The sequence below is a fragment of the Balaenoptera ricei genome, chromosome 4 (assembly GCF_028023285.1).
Source record: "Balaenoptera ricei isolate mBalRic1 chromosome 4, mBalRic1.hap2, whole genome shotgun sequence".
Classification (NCBI taxonomy): Eukaryota; Metazoa; Chordata; class Mammalia; order Artiodactyla; family Balaenopteridae; genus Balaenoptera; species Balaenoptera ricei.
Genome location: NC_082642.1, coordinates 145,813,372 through 145,831,637, shown reverse-complemented (window position 1 = coordinate 145,831,637; position 18,266 = coordinate 145,813,372). Strand labels below are relative to the sequence as shown.

At 36.6% G+C, this 18,266-nt stretch overlaps 1 protein-coding gene across 2 annotated transcripts in view; it reads left to right on the top strand.

Annotated features, from left to right (window-relative positions):
• Window positions 1-18,266, top strand: part of LTN1 (listerin E3 ubiquitin protein ligase 1) — a 65,871-nt gene that overhangs the window by 29,954 nt on the left and 17,651 nt on the right. Inside the window, exons 11-20 of one of the 2 annotated variants that reach the window (XM_059921413.1) lie at window positions 103-144; window positions 2,665-2,854; window positions 3,233-3,274; window positions 3,384-3,623; window positions 4,468-4,621; window positions 5,411-5,555; window positions 6,009-6,195; window positions 7,927-8,086; window positions 9,039-9,143; window positions 14,998-15,140. In XM_059921413.1, the coding sequence (XP_059777396.1) occupies window positions 103-144; window positions 2,665-2,854; window positions 3,233-3,274; window positions 3,384-3,623; window positions 4,468-4,621; window positions 5,411-5,555; window positions 6,009-6,195; window positions 7,927-8,086; window positions 9,039-9,143; window positions 14,998-15,140 (1,408 nt within the window). The remainder of the gene's footprint in view (window positions 1-102; window positions 145-2,664; window positions 2,855-3,232; window positions 3,275-3,383; window positions 3,624-4,467; window positions 4,622-5,410; window positions 5,556-6,008; window positions 6,196-7,926; window positions 8,087-9,038; window positions 9,144-14,997; window positions 15,141-18,266) is intronic. The other variant, XM_059921415.1, reaches the window with a different exon arrangement.

Below are 18,266 nucleotides of genomic sequence, written 5' to 3'. Positions count from 1 at the left end.
GTTTTAGTTTTGTAGTGGTTCCATGGTCACTTCATTTACTAATAAAAAGTTTTACCAGTTACTGTTTTTTCTAGCAGATTGTTTCTCTTTTTCTTCTTTTAGGTGGATCTGAAATGGAATTCTATGCTTCAGGTCATTGAAAAGGTATCTTAGAGATTTTTCTCTTTTTTTTGTATTTATAAGTATAGAAAAATGAAACCACAGCTATATTCACATAATGGTATGTGATCAGGAGTCTCTGTTAGAGAATTTCCTTATTATTGTCACTTTCTTCTCATAATTTGAGAAGACATGGTGTTCAGCTTTCTATAGTATTATTTTTCTGGTTAGGAATATCAGGGAAGAATGAACAGGTTCTGGAAGATCCAGTGTCTCTTCCCTAGTGGGTAACAAAGGAAGAGTTAAGCATTTATCTTAGTTTATCTTTTAAACTAAGGTTTCTGCTGTTATCCTAGTTATTTTTTCTTCTGTAGAAATGGATTGAATGGTTCTAGCTTTGAGTAGAACGCATCAGGATATTAAGTTTGTTTTACCCTGGAATACTATACAGGCAAACTAAAGTCTTCCCACCTTTATTTAATTGCCATTTGACTAAGTAAGAAAATTAGTGATGAGAATAATAAAAAGAAGTCAAGGAACATAATTCAGAAAAATGTTTAAATGGCTTAAGTATTCTTTCCTAATGAAGATGTAAATGATATAACATAACACTTTTCCAACCATAGAAATGTTATGACTAGCTGCCTAAAAGTCTTCCTTCTCTTAAAGAACTTTTTCATTATTTTAAAATTTTACATACATAACTCTAATTTACAAGTTTCTTTTTTTCTGTCTTTTTAAATTATGTTGAAAAAACATATAATTTGCCATAGTAACCATTTCTAAGTGTACAGTTCAGTAGTGTTAAGTTTATTCACATTATTGTGCAACCAATCTCCAGAACTTTTTCACCTTGTAAAATGGAAACTATACCCATTAAACAATAACTCCCTATTTCCCCCAGTAGTTTATTTTTACAAAATAAATACAGAGTATTAATTTACTCTTTTTCAATGGGAAATATAACTTACTAGACACACCATTTGAATTATTTTATTCAGTACCTCCTCTCCCTATAGGCAGGCTACAGGAAAAGCCAAATTATGAGAAAGCTGCTTGATAAGTCTAGAATCAGAGCAAAAGTATATAGTTAATAATTTGATAAGATAAAGATTGATATATCCATTTCCAACTTAGGAATGTACCTGCCAGTAGTTCAGGTACATCTGTTTAGAAGACTCCTTTTCCTGGGCAGTGTTTGGCAGTTCATAGCCAGTGTTTGCTTCCTGTACTTCTGTGACTAACTAGTCTCCCTAACCCCTGTTAGGTTCTTTCTGTGGATATGTTAAAACATTGAGAAGTTGGACTTCATGTCTTAATAACCTGAGAGACATTTTATTCAGAAGTTTGCTTTTTGGATTCTGTAGGATTCTATAAAATAGATTGGTTTTATTTGGTAAGCTGTCTTAGGAAAGCCAATATTATAGCTATCTAAATTCTAGTTTTTCTTGTTTTTAGGCAACCTCATACTTCATGAGTAGAGTCCTAAAGTCAGCTTCCTTAAAAACAAACCTGACTTTTGTAACCAGAAAGAACCTTAGAGATTTTCTAAGTTAATCTTCATTTTTCAAATTAGGAAATAGGCCCAGGTTGGTTAAGAGCTTTGTCTAAGGTCATAAAGCCAGAATAGTGGTAAAGGTTGGGTTAAAATAGAAGCTCTCATTACAGTTTTTTAAATAAGGAGATGAAACAGTTTTGGGGGCACTACCCAATCTGCACGTGGATTTTTTTTTTTTCCAGATTGCTTTGAAATGAGCCAAGTTGCAAATTCCTTTCTTCTCAGCCCTTAAACCAAAAGAAGCTCTGGGAACATGGATCACCATGCTTTTGGGGGTGGATTTACAGTTTTTTTCCTTGCTTCCCCACCCCATGAAAATAAACCAGTTGCTGTCAGCTATCTGCCCCAGTAACTATTTCAGAAAATTTGGGCAAATGATAAGTCCCATTGTTCATATTGAAGTAATTTACCACTATTGTATGTTAATTGTTCTTTAATTTTAGCAAAATTAATGAAAAAAATTTAATATTTGTAGAGGATTTTAAAATCCGTTTTTGAAGTTCATTCATTATTCATTGAACATATCTGCAGTGTTGATAGCAGGTATCAAAGAAGTTTAAGACAGTCTCTGCTCTCAAGGAACTTACAGTCTCATTGGAAACAAGACATACACAGATGAAACATTATAAATAATAATACAACCCAGTAAGTGCTCTAGAGATTCAGAGAAAAGCAGTGATGAGTATGGGCTGGCATGGATGGGGGAGACTTCACAAAGCAGGGGGGATTTATACTGAATCTCAAGTAATGAATGTGATTTTGATAAATAGAGAAGAGGGGGAATATTTATGGTTGGGAAGATAGCATGAACAAAGCATGGAAGCGTACATAAGCAAGGCTTAGTGGGGAATAGGGAAGATACCAGCCTTCTTAGAACTTGAGGAGGAGGCATGGGGGATGATGTTGAGGCCATGATGATGAAAGGAGGTAATATGGTACAAGTAATATTTTGGCAAGTCTACTTTTTGATCTTGCTTCTAATCTTTGCTTTAATTTTATGGTTTTAGGCATGTTCTAGTTCAGATAAACATGCTTTAGTAACTCCTTGGCTAAAAGGAGATATCCTTGGCGAGAAATTGGTAACCTTGGCAGATCATCTTTGTAATAAGGACTTGGAATCCACAGTATCTTCTGAATCTTACTTCTCAGAAAGATGGTCTCTTTTAAGCTTGGTATTATCCCAACATGTTAAAAATGGTAGGTAAAAATATGGCTTTTGTTTTTTAGTAGGGAGGGAGTAGTTTTTTCACCTTTTGGGAGGATTCCGTGCTGCTCAGTTTGCATAATATTAGTTGAGAATAACAAGATTTAGTTCACTCAAATATCTGAATTTTGTAAGCACCCTAAATGTTTATAAATCTCTGTAACATGACTTGGAAGATATTTAATACTTTTAGTTTTATATTTTAAAGGGTTTTGAATTTAGTCATTCACTCTAATTTTGTCTAGCATTGATTTTTTACTTAATTTAAAACAGCTTTTTTTTAATGTGAGGGCTTTTATGCGTGGGGAACAGATTGATTTGTTGATGTGATTTTCTTTTATCTAAAACATAAACACCTTTTTTTCTTTAAGAAAAAAACACATGGAGAGACCAAGGTGGAATGTTAACCCAAAGTAAAGTATTAAAATACACTGGTTAAAAAATTAAAAACAAAGATTAAAAAAAGGAAATCACACTGTTAATATTTCTTGTATTTTGTCTGTTTGAATTTTTTTTCTGTAGATTACTTGATTGGAGAAGTATATGTTGAAAGAATTATTGTTAAACTTCATGAAACTTTATCCAAAGCAAAGAAATTGTCAGAAGCTGAAAATAATGACTCATCAGTGTCTTTTATCTGTGATGTGGCCTATAACTATTTCAGCTCAGCGAAAGGATGCTTGCTAATGCCATCATCTGAAGATTTATTGTTAACTCTCTTTCAGTTGTGTGCTGAGAGCAAAGAAAAAACACATTTGCCAGGTAATAGCCTACTGCTCAAATGTTTTGTTGGGAATCTCCGGCTCTGACCTTCATAGTGTAAGTGCCCAGGCTTTATTAATTGAATCATAATGTGTTTGAACTTTGAAAGCGTTTTGAGTAAAGGACTACAAATCTTAAACACTTTCAGCTTTAGAAACCAAGTTAAAGATGTATGTAGACATTATATCTAAAGTTTTTACTTGATATGAAGGAAATGGTTTTGGAAGGGGCCATGATAGATGAGTTAGAATCTTAGCTCCTTCACTCAGTAACTCTCGCAAGTTGCTTAATTTCTTGATGCCTCAGTTTCCATATTATTCATAAAGGGGGACATGAATACCTTCTTCTCTTATAGTTAAAGACATTCAATCTTGGTGTATAGTAAAATGAAATTGAGATTGCCTTTTTAAGGACTATATTCCTGTCTTATGTGTTAATTCAGAGTTATTTGTGAAAGGAATGTAAAAAATACTCTTGAAAAAAAAAAATGCTGTTAATGGAGAGCCCTCCTCCCCAACCCTTTCTTTAATACTAACTTTTCTATTTGGAAAAGGTATAATATTTTTCATATCTCCAGAAGGGCAACTCTCTTATAAATAAGTTCAGAGCGGAAAAAAGCTGACTTTAAAAATCTTAGCATTTTTACATTTATATGGCATGAGTTAGCTTATATTATTGCATATTTATGACATAGTTATTTTGTTTTAGCCGTTGAACAGTAATTTTATGTTTTCTTAATGGTACCTTAAAAATCTCAGATCTGCAATGAGTTCTTTCAGACCTTTTGTACCGATGATAGTTACTTCATAGGGATTATGAATCACTGTTGACATCTTGATTTTAGACTTTCTTATCAGTAAACTGAATAATACGTGGCTCTCTGGTGTGAATTTATTGGTCCATCAAACTGGCGACACACATAAACAGAGCACCTTCCTACGTTTATCTGCTCTGTGGCTGAAAAACCAAGTTCAGTCTTCATCATTGGATATCACAAGGTAACCTTTTTTTGTGCTCAGTTGCAGAGTTATCTCTTTAATAATTGATCATTGTCCTTAATAAGATTCCATGATTAGTGTGAGTGCCTATGAAAAATGACGTGTTTGTTATGTAAGAAATCTACAGGATTCTAAGGGAAGATCCAAACAGATTTTTTCAAAAGGATTTTGTTTTAATGATCATCCATTTAAGCTCAATTAATTGGAGAGTGATTTGTTCTGACCATAATAATTGATGGTCAGTGATGTGATAGGGGTGCTGCCCTGTGTCTTAGGCTGGTATGGATTGTAACCGTAAACTCTTACGGCCACCACGGACAGTGATTGTCCTTCATTGTTTATTTTTTGGGGGAGTCTGGTAGCCACTGTTGTAAGGGGTTGGATTGCAGATGTATTTCACATCTCATGCCTAAATCCATATATAAAAATGAAAACTAAGAGAATGCATCCAGAGCTACTGGGGTTGGGTTAAATCTTTTTCTGATTATCATGCTCTTTTCATGGAATAAAGTAGCTATATTTCAGAAATATCTGATCTGAAATAGGTCATTCCCCTTCATTCTGAAATAGAAGCAGCACTTGATTTCAATTATAAAATGTTGGATAAAGTCCCCTGTTTGATTGTGTGTTAGTCACGAGGGGAGGGTGGAAGGGCCATTTACTTTTATTTTGAATTGTCTTTTTTGTTCAGGTAAACTGTTACCTGCCGTAGGGTATTTAATGTATACCAGGGTGTTCAAATTGGTTATAACATAACTGCAGTGGTTGAGTTATTTGCATTATTTGCAGTCTTCAGGTCCTATTGTCTGCTGTTGATGATTTGCTAAATGCGCTTCTAGAGAGTGAAGATACTTATCTTCTGGGAGTTTATATTGGAAGTGTAATGCCAGACAACAGCGAATGGGAAAAGATGAGACAGTCTCTTCCTATGCAGGTACGTTTGAGATTGGAGAGTACTTATTTTATTCTGAAGTTTGGATTTCATGCAAGCTTAAATATTTTAATTTTATTCTGGGGAAGAAAAAAAGTAAATGAAATGAGTATCTTACTTTGTGTTTCTGCCTTTGAATGCTCCTGTGTTGGGTGTTTGCTCTCTGCAAGGTACCAGTTGACACTTGGCAGTTGCCATGGTACAAGGTAAATAAGACCTTGTTCGGTCCTGAAGGAATCCTAAAGAAACACACACATTGATCATTTCTGTTCGTAGAAACCAAACTTCTAGGCTTCTGTGGTTTTACTAGTAAACTAGCAATAGCTTCATTTTTGAAGTTATTCTAATAACATTTTGAAGATATTTTAATAACTTTATTTTTGTTCCCTTCTTAATTGCAGAGGTAGTAATTAATTGAACGCTTTTGTGTATAATTTAATGTATTTTTTTTTACAGTGGTTGCATAGACCTCTTTTAGAAGGAAGACTGAGTTTGAATTATGAGTGTTTCAAAACAGATTTTAAAGAACAAGATACAAAGAAACTTCCCAGCCATTTGTGTACTTCAGCATTATTGAGCAAAATGATATTAGTTGCACTGAAAAAGGAAATAGTCGTAGAAAATAATGAGCTTGAGAAAATAAGTAAGTATATATGAGCATTCAGGTAAATACATATAAACATAAGTAAGTATATATGAGTATTCAGATAAATACATATAAACATAAATCTTGAAGTAATTAAAATGTAATTTTGAAATAATTTTGATTATACTTCAATCTAAATCTTTAAAGAATCAAAAATCCTCAGCTCCTTTTAATTATTTTAGCAATGAGAAACTTGAGGACACTTAAGAGATGAATATTAAATTGCAAATCAAATGGAATCATACTGAATATCTTGCTGTAGTCTTGTTAGCAATAGAGCAGAATTTGGTATAAGATGTTACTCTAGCTGGCATGACATCAGTATAAGCATATCCTATGGCACATAACCCTAAAGAAAATGGTTAAGTGAGTCTTGTGTTTCATCAAGGATTCTGAATTTTCAATTAATTTTTGAATCAATCTACCTTTGTATAGGGCTATAATTTTTTTCCCAGCAAGTGGAGCTTCAAATCTTGAATTTCAAAAGGATTTAAAAATTCCCCCATTCCAGGAAATGGTGTAGAATTGTAGGTAGCAGTGTGACCTGTACAAAATGGCCTGAAAGGTGGAGGACTTGCATAATTCCTGTATCAGTCTTGATTGTGAGCCCTCAGCTGAGTACAGTTACTAGCGTAGGAGAATATTGTGCCCTGTGGAAGAAAGCTGGAACACCTCTCGTGGTGAGCGAACTCCACATGCAGTTGAGGTCAAGGAGATTAGCCTGCTGTTTACTTTACTCACAGAGTGAATCTGTCCAAAAACAACAATGGAAATTAGAGTAATAATTTTTGTTTTTCTTATCTGGAACTTGCAAGGGATGGGATTTGATTTTTGAACTAGGTTTCAAGTCTTCTAACTCCAAAATCCATACCTGGCTTTATAAAAGAGAGTTGTGACTAATTATGTATTGAAAACCTGTGACATGCCAGGTTTTGTGATACTTGGTCATTTAATTCTCACAGTAGTCCCATGAGGTAGATTTGTATTATCCTAGCTGATGACGATGTGTGCAGCTCATTTGAATCCAGACTAGTCTGTCACCAAGGCCCATGCCCTGTGTACTAGATCATGCTCTCTCCCATTTCTTAACACATTGACTTGAACTTCTCAGGTCTTGGGTCCCATAGTTGCTTATCCTGGATGCAACTTCTTATCATTTGTGGCAAAAATAGTAGGAAGATTCTTCCAGTATCTGTCTCTGATAACTCAGGTTACTGTCACATTCTTAACTAATCAGAAAACGGACCAAGTAATGTTTGGGAGAGGAGTGATATATTATATCAGGTATTCTCAGCTTTCATTATAGTTGAACATCAAATAGTTGAAAATCAGTTCATAGATATTTTATTTATTTATTTACTTACTTACTAACTAACTTACTTACTTACTGTGCTATGCGGCACGTGGGATCTTAGTTCCCCGTATCAGGTATTTCATTTCATTATACTTGAACATCAAATAGTTGAAAATCAGTTCATAGATTATTGATTGATTGATTGATTGCGCTACGTAGCATGTGGGATCTTAGTTCCCCAACCAGGGATCGAACCAGCGCCCCCTGCGTTGGAAGTGCAGAGTCTTAACCACTGGACCACCAGGGAAGTCCCAGTTCATAGATATTTTGAAATTAGCGAGCACAACAATGTTAGGGAATGGGGGGGACAAGTGAAAGCAGTTCAAAGGTCTGTTCACAAAATATACTCAGTAATGTGTTGTCCATTCTGTTAGTTGCAGAACTGCTCTATTCATTGCAGTGGTATGAAGAATTAGACAATCCACCTATTTTTCTAACTGGATTTTGTGAAATGCTTCAAAAAATGAACATTACATACGATAACTTACGTGGACTTGGTAATACTTCTGGCCTTTTGCAGCTGTTATTTAACAGGTAAGAATCTCTTTCAATTTCCATTTTTTTATGACTGTTTTGCTAGTTTATGGCTTGTGTCTTTAAAATGTAAGCCCACTTCATGCTAATCTTTGAATCAGAGGGTTTATCTAAATTAATCCCAATTCTTAATGATAAATACTTTGTGGATACTAAGTACTTGATTTACTCTTCTGGTGAGATATTTGGACTTTGCCTGGGTTATTAAATCCATAAATACATTCAAGGGCCAGATGACAATGAAAGAAATAGAATCCTGTAGAAGTTGTTTTAATTTGTCATATGTAACCCATCCTTCCACTACTCTAAATTTAACCTTTTACCTTGCATGTTGTTGCAGGTGTGTCTTAATATCATAACCACAAAACCCTCTCCTTTAGACGAGGAAGTAGGTATGAAAACAGAGTTGTTGTAGAGGTTATAGCAGTTTGATGGTTAGCTCGTTGAAATTACTGTGTTGAACTGCTTTCTCTTGAAGAGTTTTTCACTTGCCTGTAGTATTTTTCGTATGCTTTGCAGTATCAGAGGCCCCAGGCTGAACAGGTCTTCCTTTCCAGTCCCACTCTACATACTTGACACTCAGAACTTTCCTCAGTGGATATCAATACCTCCTTGCTTTCTCAACTTCAACAATCCTCGGTGTCCTCTGGGATATGTCCTCTTTCCAGCTGCAACCTCTGGTCCTCAAGCTTAATCTTTAAGGTCATCTCCCCTATTGGAACTTGAGGGGCTTTGGGATTGCCTTGGATGAGAGCTCAATATCAGCTGTAAAGGAGTTTCAGAAGTTAAGTTCCCAATCCTTTTGGTAACAGCAGTTGTTTGGGTGCAGAAGTGCTGTGTGAATTGATACCCTTACAAGGTGATTTATTTAGTTCTGTAAAAGGAATCCAGGTAAGCATTGTTTAAAAATCTTAACTACACTTTAAAAACAGAATTTTTTTTCCTCTTTTAGATCCAGGGAAAATGGCACCCTTTGGTCTCTTATTATTGCTAAGTTGATCCTTTCCCGAAGTGTTTCATCTGATGAAGTAAAACGGCATTATAGGAGAAAAGAAGGGTATTCTTCTTGAAAATACTTTTACTTTGAAATTTATTATGAGTGGTCACTTTGGCAACCCCAAACTAACAAACAGTCTAATGAATCAGGAAAACAAGACTTAGGAAATGAGGAAATTAAAGAAAATGAGACTTAACAATTTAAATTGCTTTAGGTTGTGGACACGTCTTTTTTTTAATAAGCATTTTTAACCTTATAACATTTTGTTGAGGAATTTTATATGTGCTATAAATAATTAGCATTTCATAAACTTGTTCTCTTTTCCCCAGAAATCTCTCTGGTAGAATCTATCTCCCTATCCTTCCATCACTTTATTTGCTAAATGGAAATGATAAGGAAAGTTACTTACTCTTAACTCTATTCGATATCCTGTGATAGGAAAAGAATATGAAAAGAATGTATATATACGTATAACTGAGTCACTTTGCTGTACAGCAGTAATAAACACAACATTGTAATTCAACTGTACTTCAATAAAAAATAAATTTAAAAAATTAAATTAAAAAAAGGTTACTTTTAAATAAGGATCATCCTATTGACATATATTCTAAAAATGAAATAAATGTGTTCTTAAGACAAATAGTGAGGTTGGACATACTAGAGATTTACTAGAGTTGATCATACTAGAGAAGCTGAGCATTCAAATTAAACACCTAGCTGAAATTTACCAAGAGGCATTTTGAATTTACTGATTTACCAAGAAGAATTCAGAAGTTATATGTGTGTGTGTGTATTCTGGTACAGTAGAGTTGTAAGCTAAATTTTGATGTTTTTAATCTTATTTAAAAATTTAAAAAATTTATTATTACTATTTTTTTAGAAGAATTTATATATATATATAAATTTATTTATTTGGCTGCATTGGGTCTTCGTTGCTGCACGCAGGCTTTCTCTAGTTGGCGATGAGCGTAGGCTACTCTTCATTGTGGTGCACGGGCTTCTCATTGTGGTGACTTCTCTTGTTGCAGAGCACGGGCTCTAGGTGCACAGGCTTCAGTAGTTGTGGCACGTGGGCTCAGTAGGTGTGGCTCACGGGCTCTAGAGCACAAGCTCAGTAGTTGTGGCACATGGGCTTAGTTGCTTCGCGGCATGTGGGAATGTTGCCGGACCAGGGCTCGAACCTGTGTCCCCTGCATTGGCAGGTGGGTTCTTAACCACTGTGCCACCGGGGAAGTCCTAAATGTATTATTTTGAGTTCAGTTATTAATGTGGATTATAGGTTCACATGTAATTATAAAAAATACAGGGGCTTCCCTGGTGGCGCAGTGGTTGAGAATCTGCCTGCCAATGCAGGGGACATGGGTTCGAGCCCTGGTCTGGGAAGATCCCACATGCCGCGGAGCAACTGGGCCCGTGAGCCACAACCGCTGAGCCTGCGCGTCTGGAGCCTGTGCTCCGCAACAACAGAGGCCGCGATGGTGAGAGGCCCGCGCACCGCGATGAAGAGTGGCCCCTGCTTGCCACAACTAGAGAAAGCCCTCGCACAGAAATAAAGACTCAAAAAAAAAAAAAAAAATACAAAGAAATTCTGTGTACCTTTCATTCAGTTTCTTCCAGTGGTACCAGTTTGCATAATTTTAGTACAATTTCCCAACCAAGAGAATGGCATTGATACAATTCACTGACCAAGTTTACTTGCACTCACGTGTTTGTGTGTGTGTTCTGTGTGGGTTACCACCACCATATTACAAGCTACAGAATAGTTTTATCATAAGGATCCCCTATGTTACCCTTTCTTGCCAAAGCCACCTCCCCTCTTGCCATTCTCCTCACCTCTGACAAACAATAATCTGTTCTCTATATAATTTTATCATTTAGGAATGTTATATAAACGGAGTCATATAGCATATGATCTTTTGATGTTAGCTTTTTTTTTTAAAGTAATTTAATTAATTAATTTATTTATTTTTGGCTGCGTTGGGTCTTCGTTGCTGCGCATGGGCTTTTCTCTAGTTGCAGCGAGCAGGGGCTACTCTCCGTTGCGGTGCGTGGGCTTCTCATTGCGGTGGCTTCTCGTTGTGGAGCACGGGCTCTAGGCGCGTGGGCTTCAGTAGGTGTGGCTTGCGGGCTCTAGAGCGTAGGCTCAGTAGTTGTGGCGCACGGGCTTAGTTGCTCCGCAGCATGTGGGATCTTCCTGGACCAGGGATCAAACCCATGTGCCCTGCATTGACAGGCAGATTCTTAACCACTGCACCACCAGGGAAGTCCTGATGTTAGCTTTTTTTATTCAGCATAATTTTTAATTTTTTTCTGATTATAAAAGTCATAGGGAATTAACTAAAGAAGTATTAAAACTAATTACAAATGAGATGGACATATACTTGACATACAGAAATCAGTATCTTTCTTATTTACCAGTAATAATCAATTTAAAAATGGCATAGGAAAAAAGAAATTCTGTTCACAATGACAACAAAACTGTAAATACCCAGAAATAAATTTAACAAAAATTTAAAATTATAAAACTTAAGATCACAAAAGAAGGTGGGACAATAAATTATAAAAATTGTATCGGGCTTCCCTGGTGGCGCAGTGGTTGAGAGTCTGCCTGCCGATGCAGGGGACACGGGTTCGAGCCCTGGTCTGGGAGGATCCCACATGCCGCGGAGCAACTAGGCCCATGAGCCACAATTACGGAGCCTGCGCGTCTCAGCCTGTGCTTCGCAGCAAGAGAGGCCGCGATAGTGAGAGGCCCGCGCACCGTGATGAAGAGTGGCCCCCGCTTGCCGCAACTAGAGAAAGCCCTCGCACAGAAACGAAGACCCAACACAGCCATAAATAAAAAAATAAATAAAAATTAAAAAATTAAAAAATTGTTGTATCTATAATTTCAGTGTAATGTCAATCAAAATTTCAGCAGAATTTTTTGAAAAACTTGACAAACTGTTCTAAACATAGTATGCATTTGAAGGAAAAAAATGCTTAAGAATAGCTGGGACATTTATGAAAGAGAAAAGTGAAAAGGACTTGCCCTACCAAAATAATAATTAAGCAGTATGAAATTGGTGAACACACAGATCACTGGATCAAAATATAGAGTCCAGAAACCAGTCCACACATATATGAAAATTTAGTTTTTGATACAGGTGGTCTTTCAAATCAGTGAGATGAGTCAATAATAAATGACATTAGGAAAATAGGACATGTGTTTGAAAAAAACTGTGAGACCCACTCCCTTACATTATACATAAAAGTAAAGCCCAGATGAAAACTAAATGTAAAGAACAGACCTATAAAAGTATTAGGGGAAAATGAGACTATAATCTTGGCATGGGGAAGATCTTAAGCAAAGCACAAACCCAGAATCCATAAAAGAAGCAATAGATACCTGATTTTGTAAAAACAAAAACCTTTGTGCCCATCAACAGATAAATGGATAAACAAAAATGTGGCATATACATATAGTGGATATAATGGAATATTATTCTGCTTTAAAAAGGAAGGAAATTCTGACATGTTAAAATGTGGATGGGGAGGGAGGGTGGGAGACGCCACAGGGAGGAGATATGGGGATATTTGTATATGTATGGCTGATTCACTTTGTTATACAGAAGAAACTAACACACCATTGTAGAGCAGTTATACTCGAATAAAGATGTTAAAACAAAATGTGGATGAACCTTGAGGACATATGCTCAGTGCAATAAAACAGTCACAAAAAGGCAAATGCTGTATGATTCCACTTATATGAGGTACCTAGCATAGTCAAATTCATAGAGACAGAAAGTAGAATGATGGTTGTTAGGGGCTGAGGGGAAGGGAGGTGGAGAGTTCTTAATTAATGGATAGAGTTTCAATTTTGTGAATGAAAAAGTTCTGGGGATTGGTTGCACAACCATGTGAATGAACATAACACTACTGAACTGTACACTTTAATATGGTAAATTTTACATAATGTGTATTTTACCACAATTTAAAAAGAGAACTTCTGTATGATAAAAGTACAGTAAGCAAAGGTTAAAGGGCAGGTGGCAAAATGGAAGAAAACACTTGCAAATTAATAAAGAATTAATATTCATAATATATAAATAGCTTCTATTAATAAAACTATTCAAATTGAAGAATGTATCTAGGACTTGAACAGGTAATTCATAGGTGAAATAGTCAAAGGTAGTTCATTTATGAAATGTGAAATACAAAAGAAATACAAATTAAAAGTAGTACATTTTATCTACCATATTGCCAGGAATTAAAAAGAGTCATTAAGTGTGCAGCTAACCAAACTTGTACAGTTTTAGTGAAAATGTAAATTGATTATGCTTTTTTGAAAAGCAACTTGAAATTATCAAAATATAATACACTCAAATCCTTTGATTTTGCAGTTCTACTTCCAGGAGACTAGCCTAAAGAGGTATTTGCACATATGCAGAATAGTATCTGCTCAAGGACAGTTATTACAGCATTATTTGTAAGAGCGAAAATTTGGGGGGAAAAACCTAAATGTCCACTAATAGGGAAATAGTTAAATTATGATAGTGTGGAATATTTGGGGTTTTTTTTTAGATTTATTTTTGGCCGCGTTGGGTCTTCGTTGCTGCGCACGGGCTTTCTCTAGTTGCGGCGAGTGGGGGCTACTCTTCCTTGCGGTGCACGGGGCTTCTCATTGCAGTGGCTTCTCTTGTTGCGGAACACGGGATCTAGGCGCTCAGGCTTCAGTAGTTGTGGCACGCGGGCTCTGTAGTTGTGGCTCACAGGCTCTAGAGCGCAGGCTCAGTAGCTATGGTGCACCGGCTTAGTTGCTCCGCGGCATGTGGGATCCCTGGTTTTGTTTTTAATCTAGTTATGTAGCTTTAAAGTGGAAAGAATGGACTTCCCTGGTGGCGCAGTGGTTAAGAATCCGCCTGCCAATGCAGGGGACATGGGTTCGAGCCCGGGTCTGGGAAGATCCCACATGCCGCGGAGCAACTAAGCCGGTGCACCACAGCTACTGAGCCTGCACACCACAACTACTGAAGCCCGCACGCCTAGAGCTGGTGCTCCGCAACAAGAGAAGCCACCGCAATGAGAAGCTCGCACACCGCAACGAAGAGTAGTCCCCGCTCGCCACAACTAGAGAAAGCCCGCGCATAGCAATGAAAACCCAATGCAGCTGAAAATAAATAAATACATAATTAATTAAATTTTAATAAATAAATAAAGTAGAAAGAATACTTTATACCTATATGTTCTGATGTAAAACAATCTACAAAGTACAGAAGTGTATATACTTATATACAAAGTATATAAGCTGCTGCATAGCACAAGGAGATCAGCTCCATGCCTTGTGACGACCTAGAGGGGTGGGATAGGGAGGATGGGAGGGAGGCTCAACAGGGAGGGGATATAGGGATATATGTATACATATAACTGATTCATTTAGTTGTTCAACAGAAACTAACACAACATTGTAAAGCAATTATACTCCAATAAAGATATAAAAAAAAAGACAGTCTACAAAGTATATAAGTGGCAAATAATACAAAACTTAGGTAAATAAAACCCAACTATATATGTGCACATATATGAATATCAGTTCATACAAACAACATGCAGCTAGTACTCTTTAAATTGAATCAGTAGACTCTTAAAGAGAGCATAATCATGTATAATTTTTAAAAATTATACACGGGGAAAGTTACTTTAAAAATTAGAAACGTGAAAAAGAGAAAGAAGCAGCAAAAAATAATTATCCACAGTTTCGTCATCCAGCATCAGCAAGTGTCAATCTCTTTCCTAGTTTCTTTTTTTTTCTCTACAATTATTTTATATAGTGGAAATATTAGTCTTTCTGAATAGTCTGAATAAGAAGAATTTTCTGAAATAACTAAATATTTAGGATAAATATAATTCATACCTTTTTTTTTTCTTTAAACAGTTTTTTTCCACTAACAGAAGGTAACATGCATACCATTCAAAGTCTCTGTCCATTTTTGTCAAAAGAAGACAGGAAAGAATTCATTGCTCAGTGTATACCTGCCCTTTTGGCCTGGACCAAGGAAGATGTTTGCAGTATTAATGGTTAGTTGCTTGGTAATAAATATTTCACTAATTATTGCTTGAGATGAAAGAAATGTTTCTTAATATCCAAATCCAAATCTAGCAGAGATGAATTATAGTTAATTTTTTTCCTAGTTTATAATTATTCTATATAACAAGTTGACTCAGTAGGACGAGTGTCATTGGAGAGTGGCTGTTACCATTTTGCAGGTCAGAAATGCTGCAGCCTTTCGGGAAGATTCACAAACACAGATACCCTCTAATCATTTCTTTTCCATGTACAGCTTTTTTTAGCTACGCGTCATCTCTCCCTAGTCAACCAGTGATTGAACTTACAAAGGCAAAAGAGGGAACAGCTTTTGTTATGTTTTAAACTTTTCGGACATTCTGTACTCTATTAGTTCATTTGCTTATTAGTTTAACAAGCACTTACTGACCCTGGCTATGTGGCAATTCCTTTTGTAGAGAAGGTAGACATAAAGTTGTATGATAACTGACGTAGCAAAAAGATGTCATATGTGTGAAAGTGCAGAAAAGGAGTTTTCTACATGGCTTTGAGATGTTCTGGCTATTTCACAAAGAGAAATATTTCAATGGAGTGATGAAAGATAGTTTTCCATATGGACACAGTTGGGAAAGGTATTCCAGGTACACAAAAACATAGGAGAATGCAGATAGTTCATTTTGGTTGACATTTAAGGTAGAAAGTTGGGGACAAAGCTGTTAAGGTGCACAAGAATATGGATTTTTGAAAAACATCATAAAGTCCTAGTTTTGTCAGTTATGGAGTTTGGACTTTAAGCGGTAGGAGGTAAGGAGCTATTGGCCCTAGTTAGGTAGGAAGGTAGTAAGACTATCACATTGACGTTAGAAAGGTTATTTTGACAACTGTGTGAAGGGTGAATGTGAGAGAAGAGAGATTAGGGGTAGAAGACTAGGTAGAGAGCTATGGGAATAATCATGATGAGAGATAAGAGAGCTTGAATCAAGGCACAGATGGAAGAGAGGAGATGGAAATGAAAGACGTAGGAAGTAGAATTGATGGGGTTCTGTGATTATATTTCTGGACTGGGTATATGGAAGTACCATTAGGCCTTATAGGAAACCCTATAGGAGACTTGAGGATTGGAAGGAGGTTGGGGAAGTAGTATACAGGGAGCTAATGTTGAGTTTTAGACACATTAGGTTAAGGTGTCTTTGGAATAAATACTAAAATGGAGATTGTCAGTAAGCAATAGACTATTGGCTGGATGGAAATAACTGCTTTCAAAGTCCATGTCACGTAGGTGGTAGTAAAACCGTAAATAAGTATGAGCTTGTTTAGGGAGAGTGAAGAGTGAAAAGAATATCAAGGGAACACCAGTACATAGATTTAATGAGTATGTGGATGGAGGCACATTTGAGAATAAGGACTACAGATAAAAAATAAGCAAAAGCAGAGTTTTAGGTAATATTCATCACCTGTTAAATGCCACAGTCCAGCCATTGGCTTTGGCATTGTTGGAATGAATAGTGGTGAGAAAATGGGAGCAGATAGTCTGTTCTGCGTGTTTGGCAGAAAGGGATGTTGAAAGAGGTGAAAGCCAGAGATGAACACAAGGTCAAAGGGGAAATATATGTTGTGGGGACGGAGGGGGAATAGAAAATAGAGACGGGATAACTGACAATAGCTCCCACTGAGAAGGTGAGAGGGGAGGGCATGTAGGGTTGGATCTAGAGCAGTTAGAAGATACCAGCCACGTATAGGTGGAGACAAGATAAGGAACGGTGTAGGATGGACGCACATGTAGGTATAGAGGGGGTTGGGAACTTCATGGCTTCATGTCTCTTTAGGTCATTTAATAAGTAAAAACTGGATTGTAGATTTTAAGAAGGGTAGGGAAAGTTTGAAATAGTGGAAGAAGAATATGTCCATCAAAGAACATAATGAAACAGAATTGCCTTGATAGCACAAAGGGCCAGCCGGTGTCAAAAATAAACTTTTGTGGCATTAAGCTTTACCGTTGAGCTCACTTATATAGTTAAACTGTGGGATTAGGTTGGGATTTGCGGTTCTGGAACAGGGATACAGTTGAACTTATTGTGCACGGAAGAGAGGATTACCTAATGGAAGTGTAGGTGATTTCTCCAGCACGGGTTATAACTGAAGGATGGCAGAGAGGGGGAAGGGGCAGGAGAGAGGAACACGGTGCCACACAGCTGTGTGCTGTTCACACAGACCAGAGGTGCCCAGCTGTGCAGAGGCCAGCAGGAACGGGAATGTTTTTAAGATTTGACAGTCAATTTTGCTTTTCCAGCCAAAGTGACAAAACAGAATTAGCTAAGAAATACTTTTCAGTTATTAGAAAATCAGTTGTTTCTGATTAAACTTGAGCCTCTTCTATTTTGTCAGGAAGATTTTTTTAAAAATTCTTCCTCAGCCTTTAAAGGAAGATTACATTGTTATTAATTAATTAATTAATTAATTTTTGCTTTTTCCCTTGGTTCCCATTTGCCTACAGGATAAAAACCTAAATCCTTAGTTTGGCCTATAAGACATTTTACAATCTTACTGCAACTATTTCTCCGGTTTTACCTCTTTTGCTTCCATCCTGGACCCTGACCATGCTAAATTCTCATGAATTTTGAACACTGTACTTTCTTACAACTTTGTGCCTTAGCATTCCTTGGAGTGTCCCTTTTCTAGGCTTGCAGACTTTGATCTTTTGATAAATCCCAGTTCACACACCAACTTTAGGAAGCCTCTTCTGACTCAATCTGATTTCCTGTTCTGGGCTCTCAGTTTTTGGCCATATTATATTCTAATTTGTTAAGTCTGCCAATACTGCTAGATGAGTCCCTTCAGAGACTGGATTTTGTTCAGCTTTCTCTCCCCAGCATCTAACATTGTACCTTGTATTCACTCATTTATTTGTTCTTCATTTAGTCAGTCAAAATAAACGTCTCTGGATCTCAGGCATCATGCTAGGGGGACATATGCTAGTGGTAAGTAAAACAGACAAGGTTCCTGCTCTCACGGAGCTTACTTTCTAATTAAGATAATAAGTAAACATGTACACCTAGGGAATAAGGTCAATAATATTTTAACAACCTTCTATGGTGATGGATGGTAACTGGTCTTACTGCAATGGTGATCATTTTGTAATG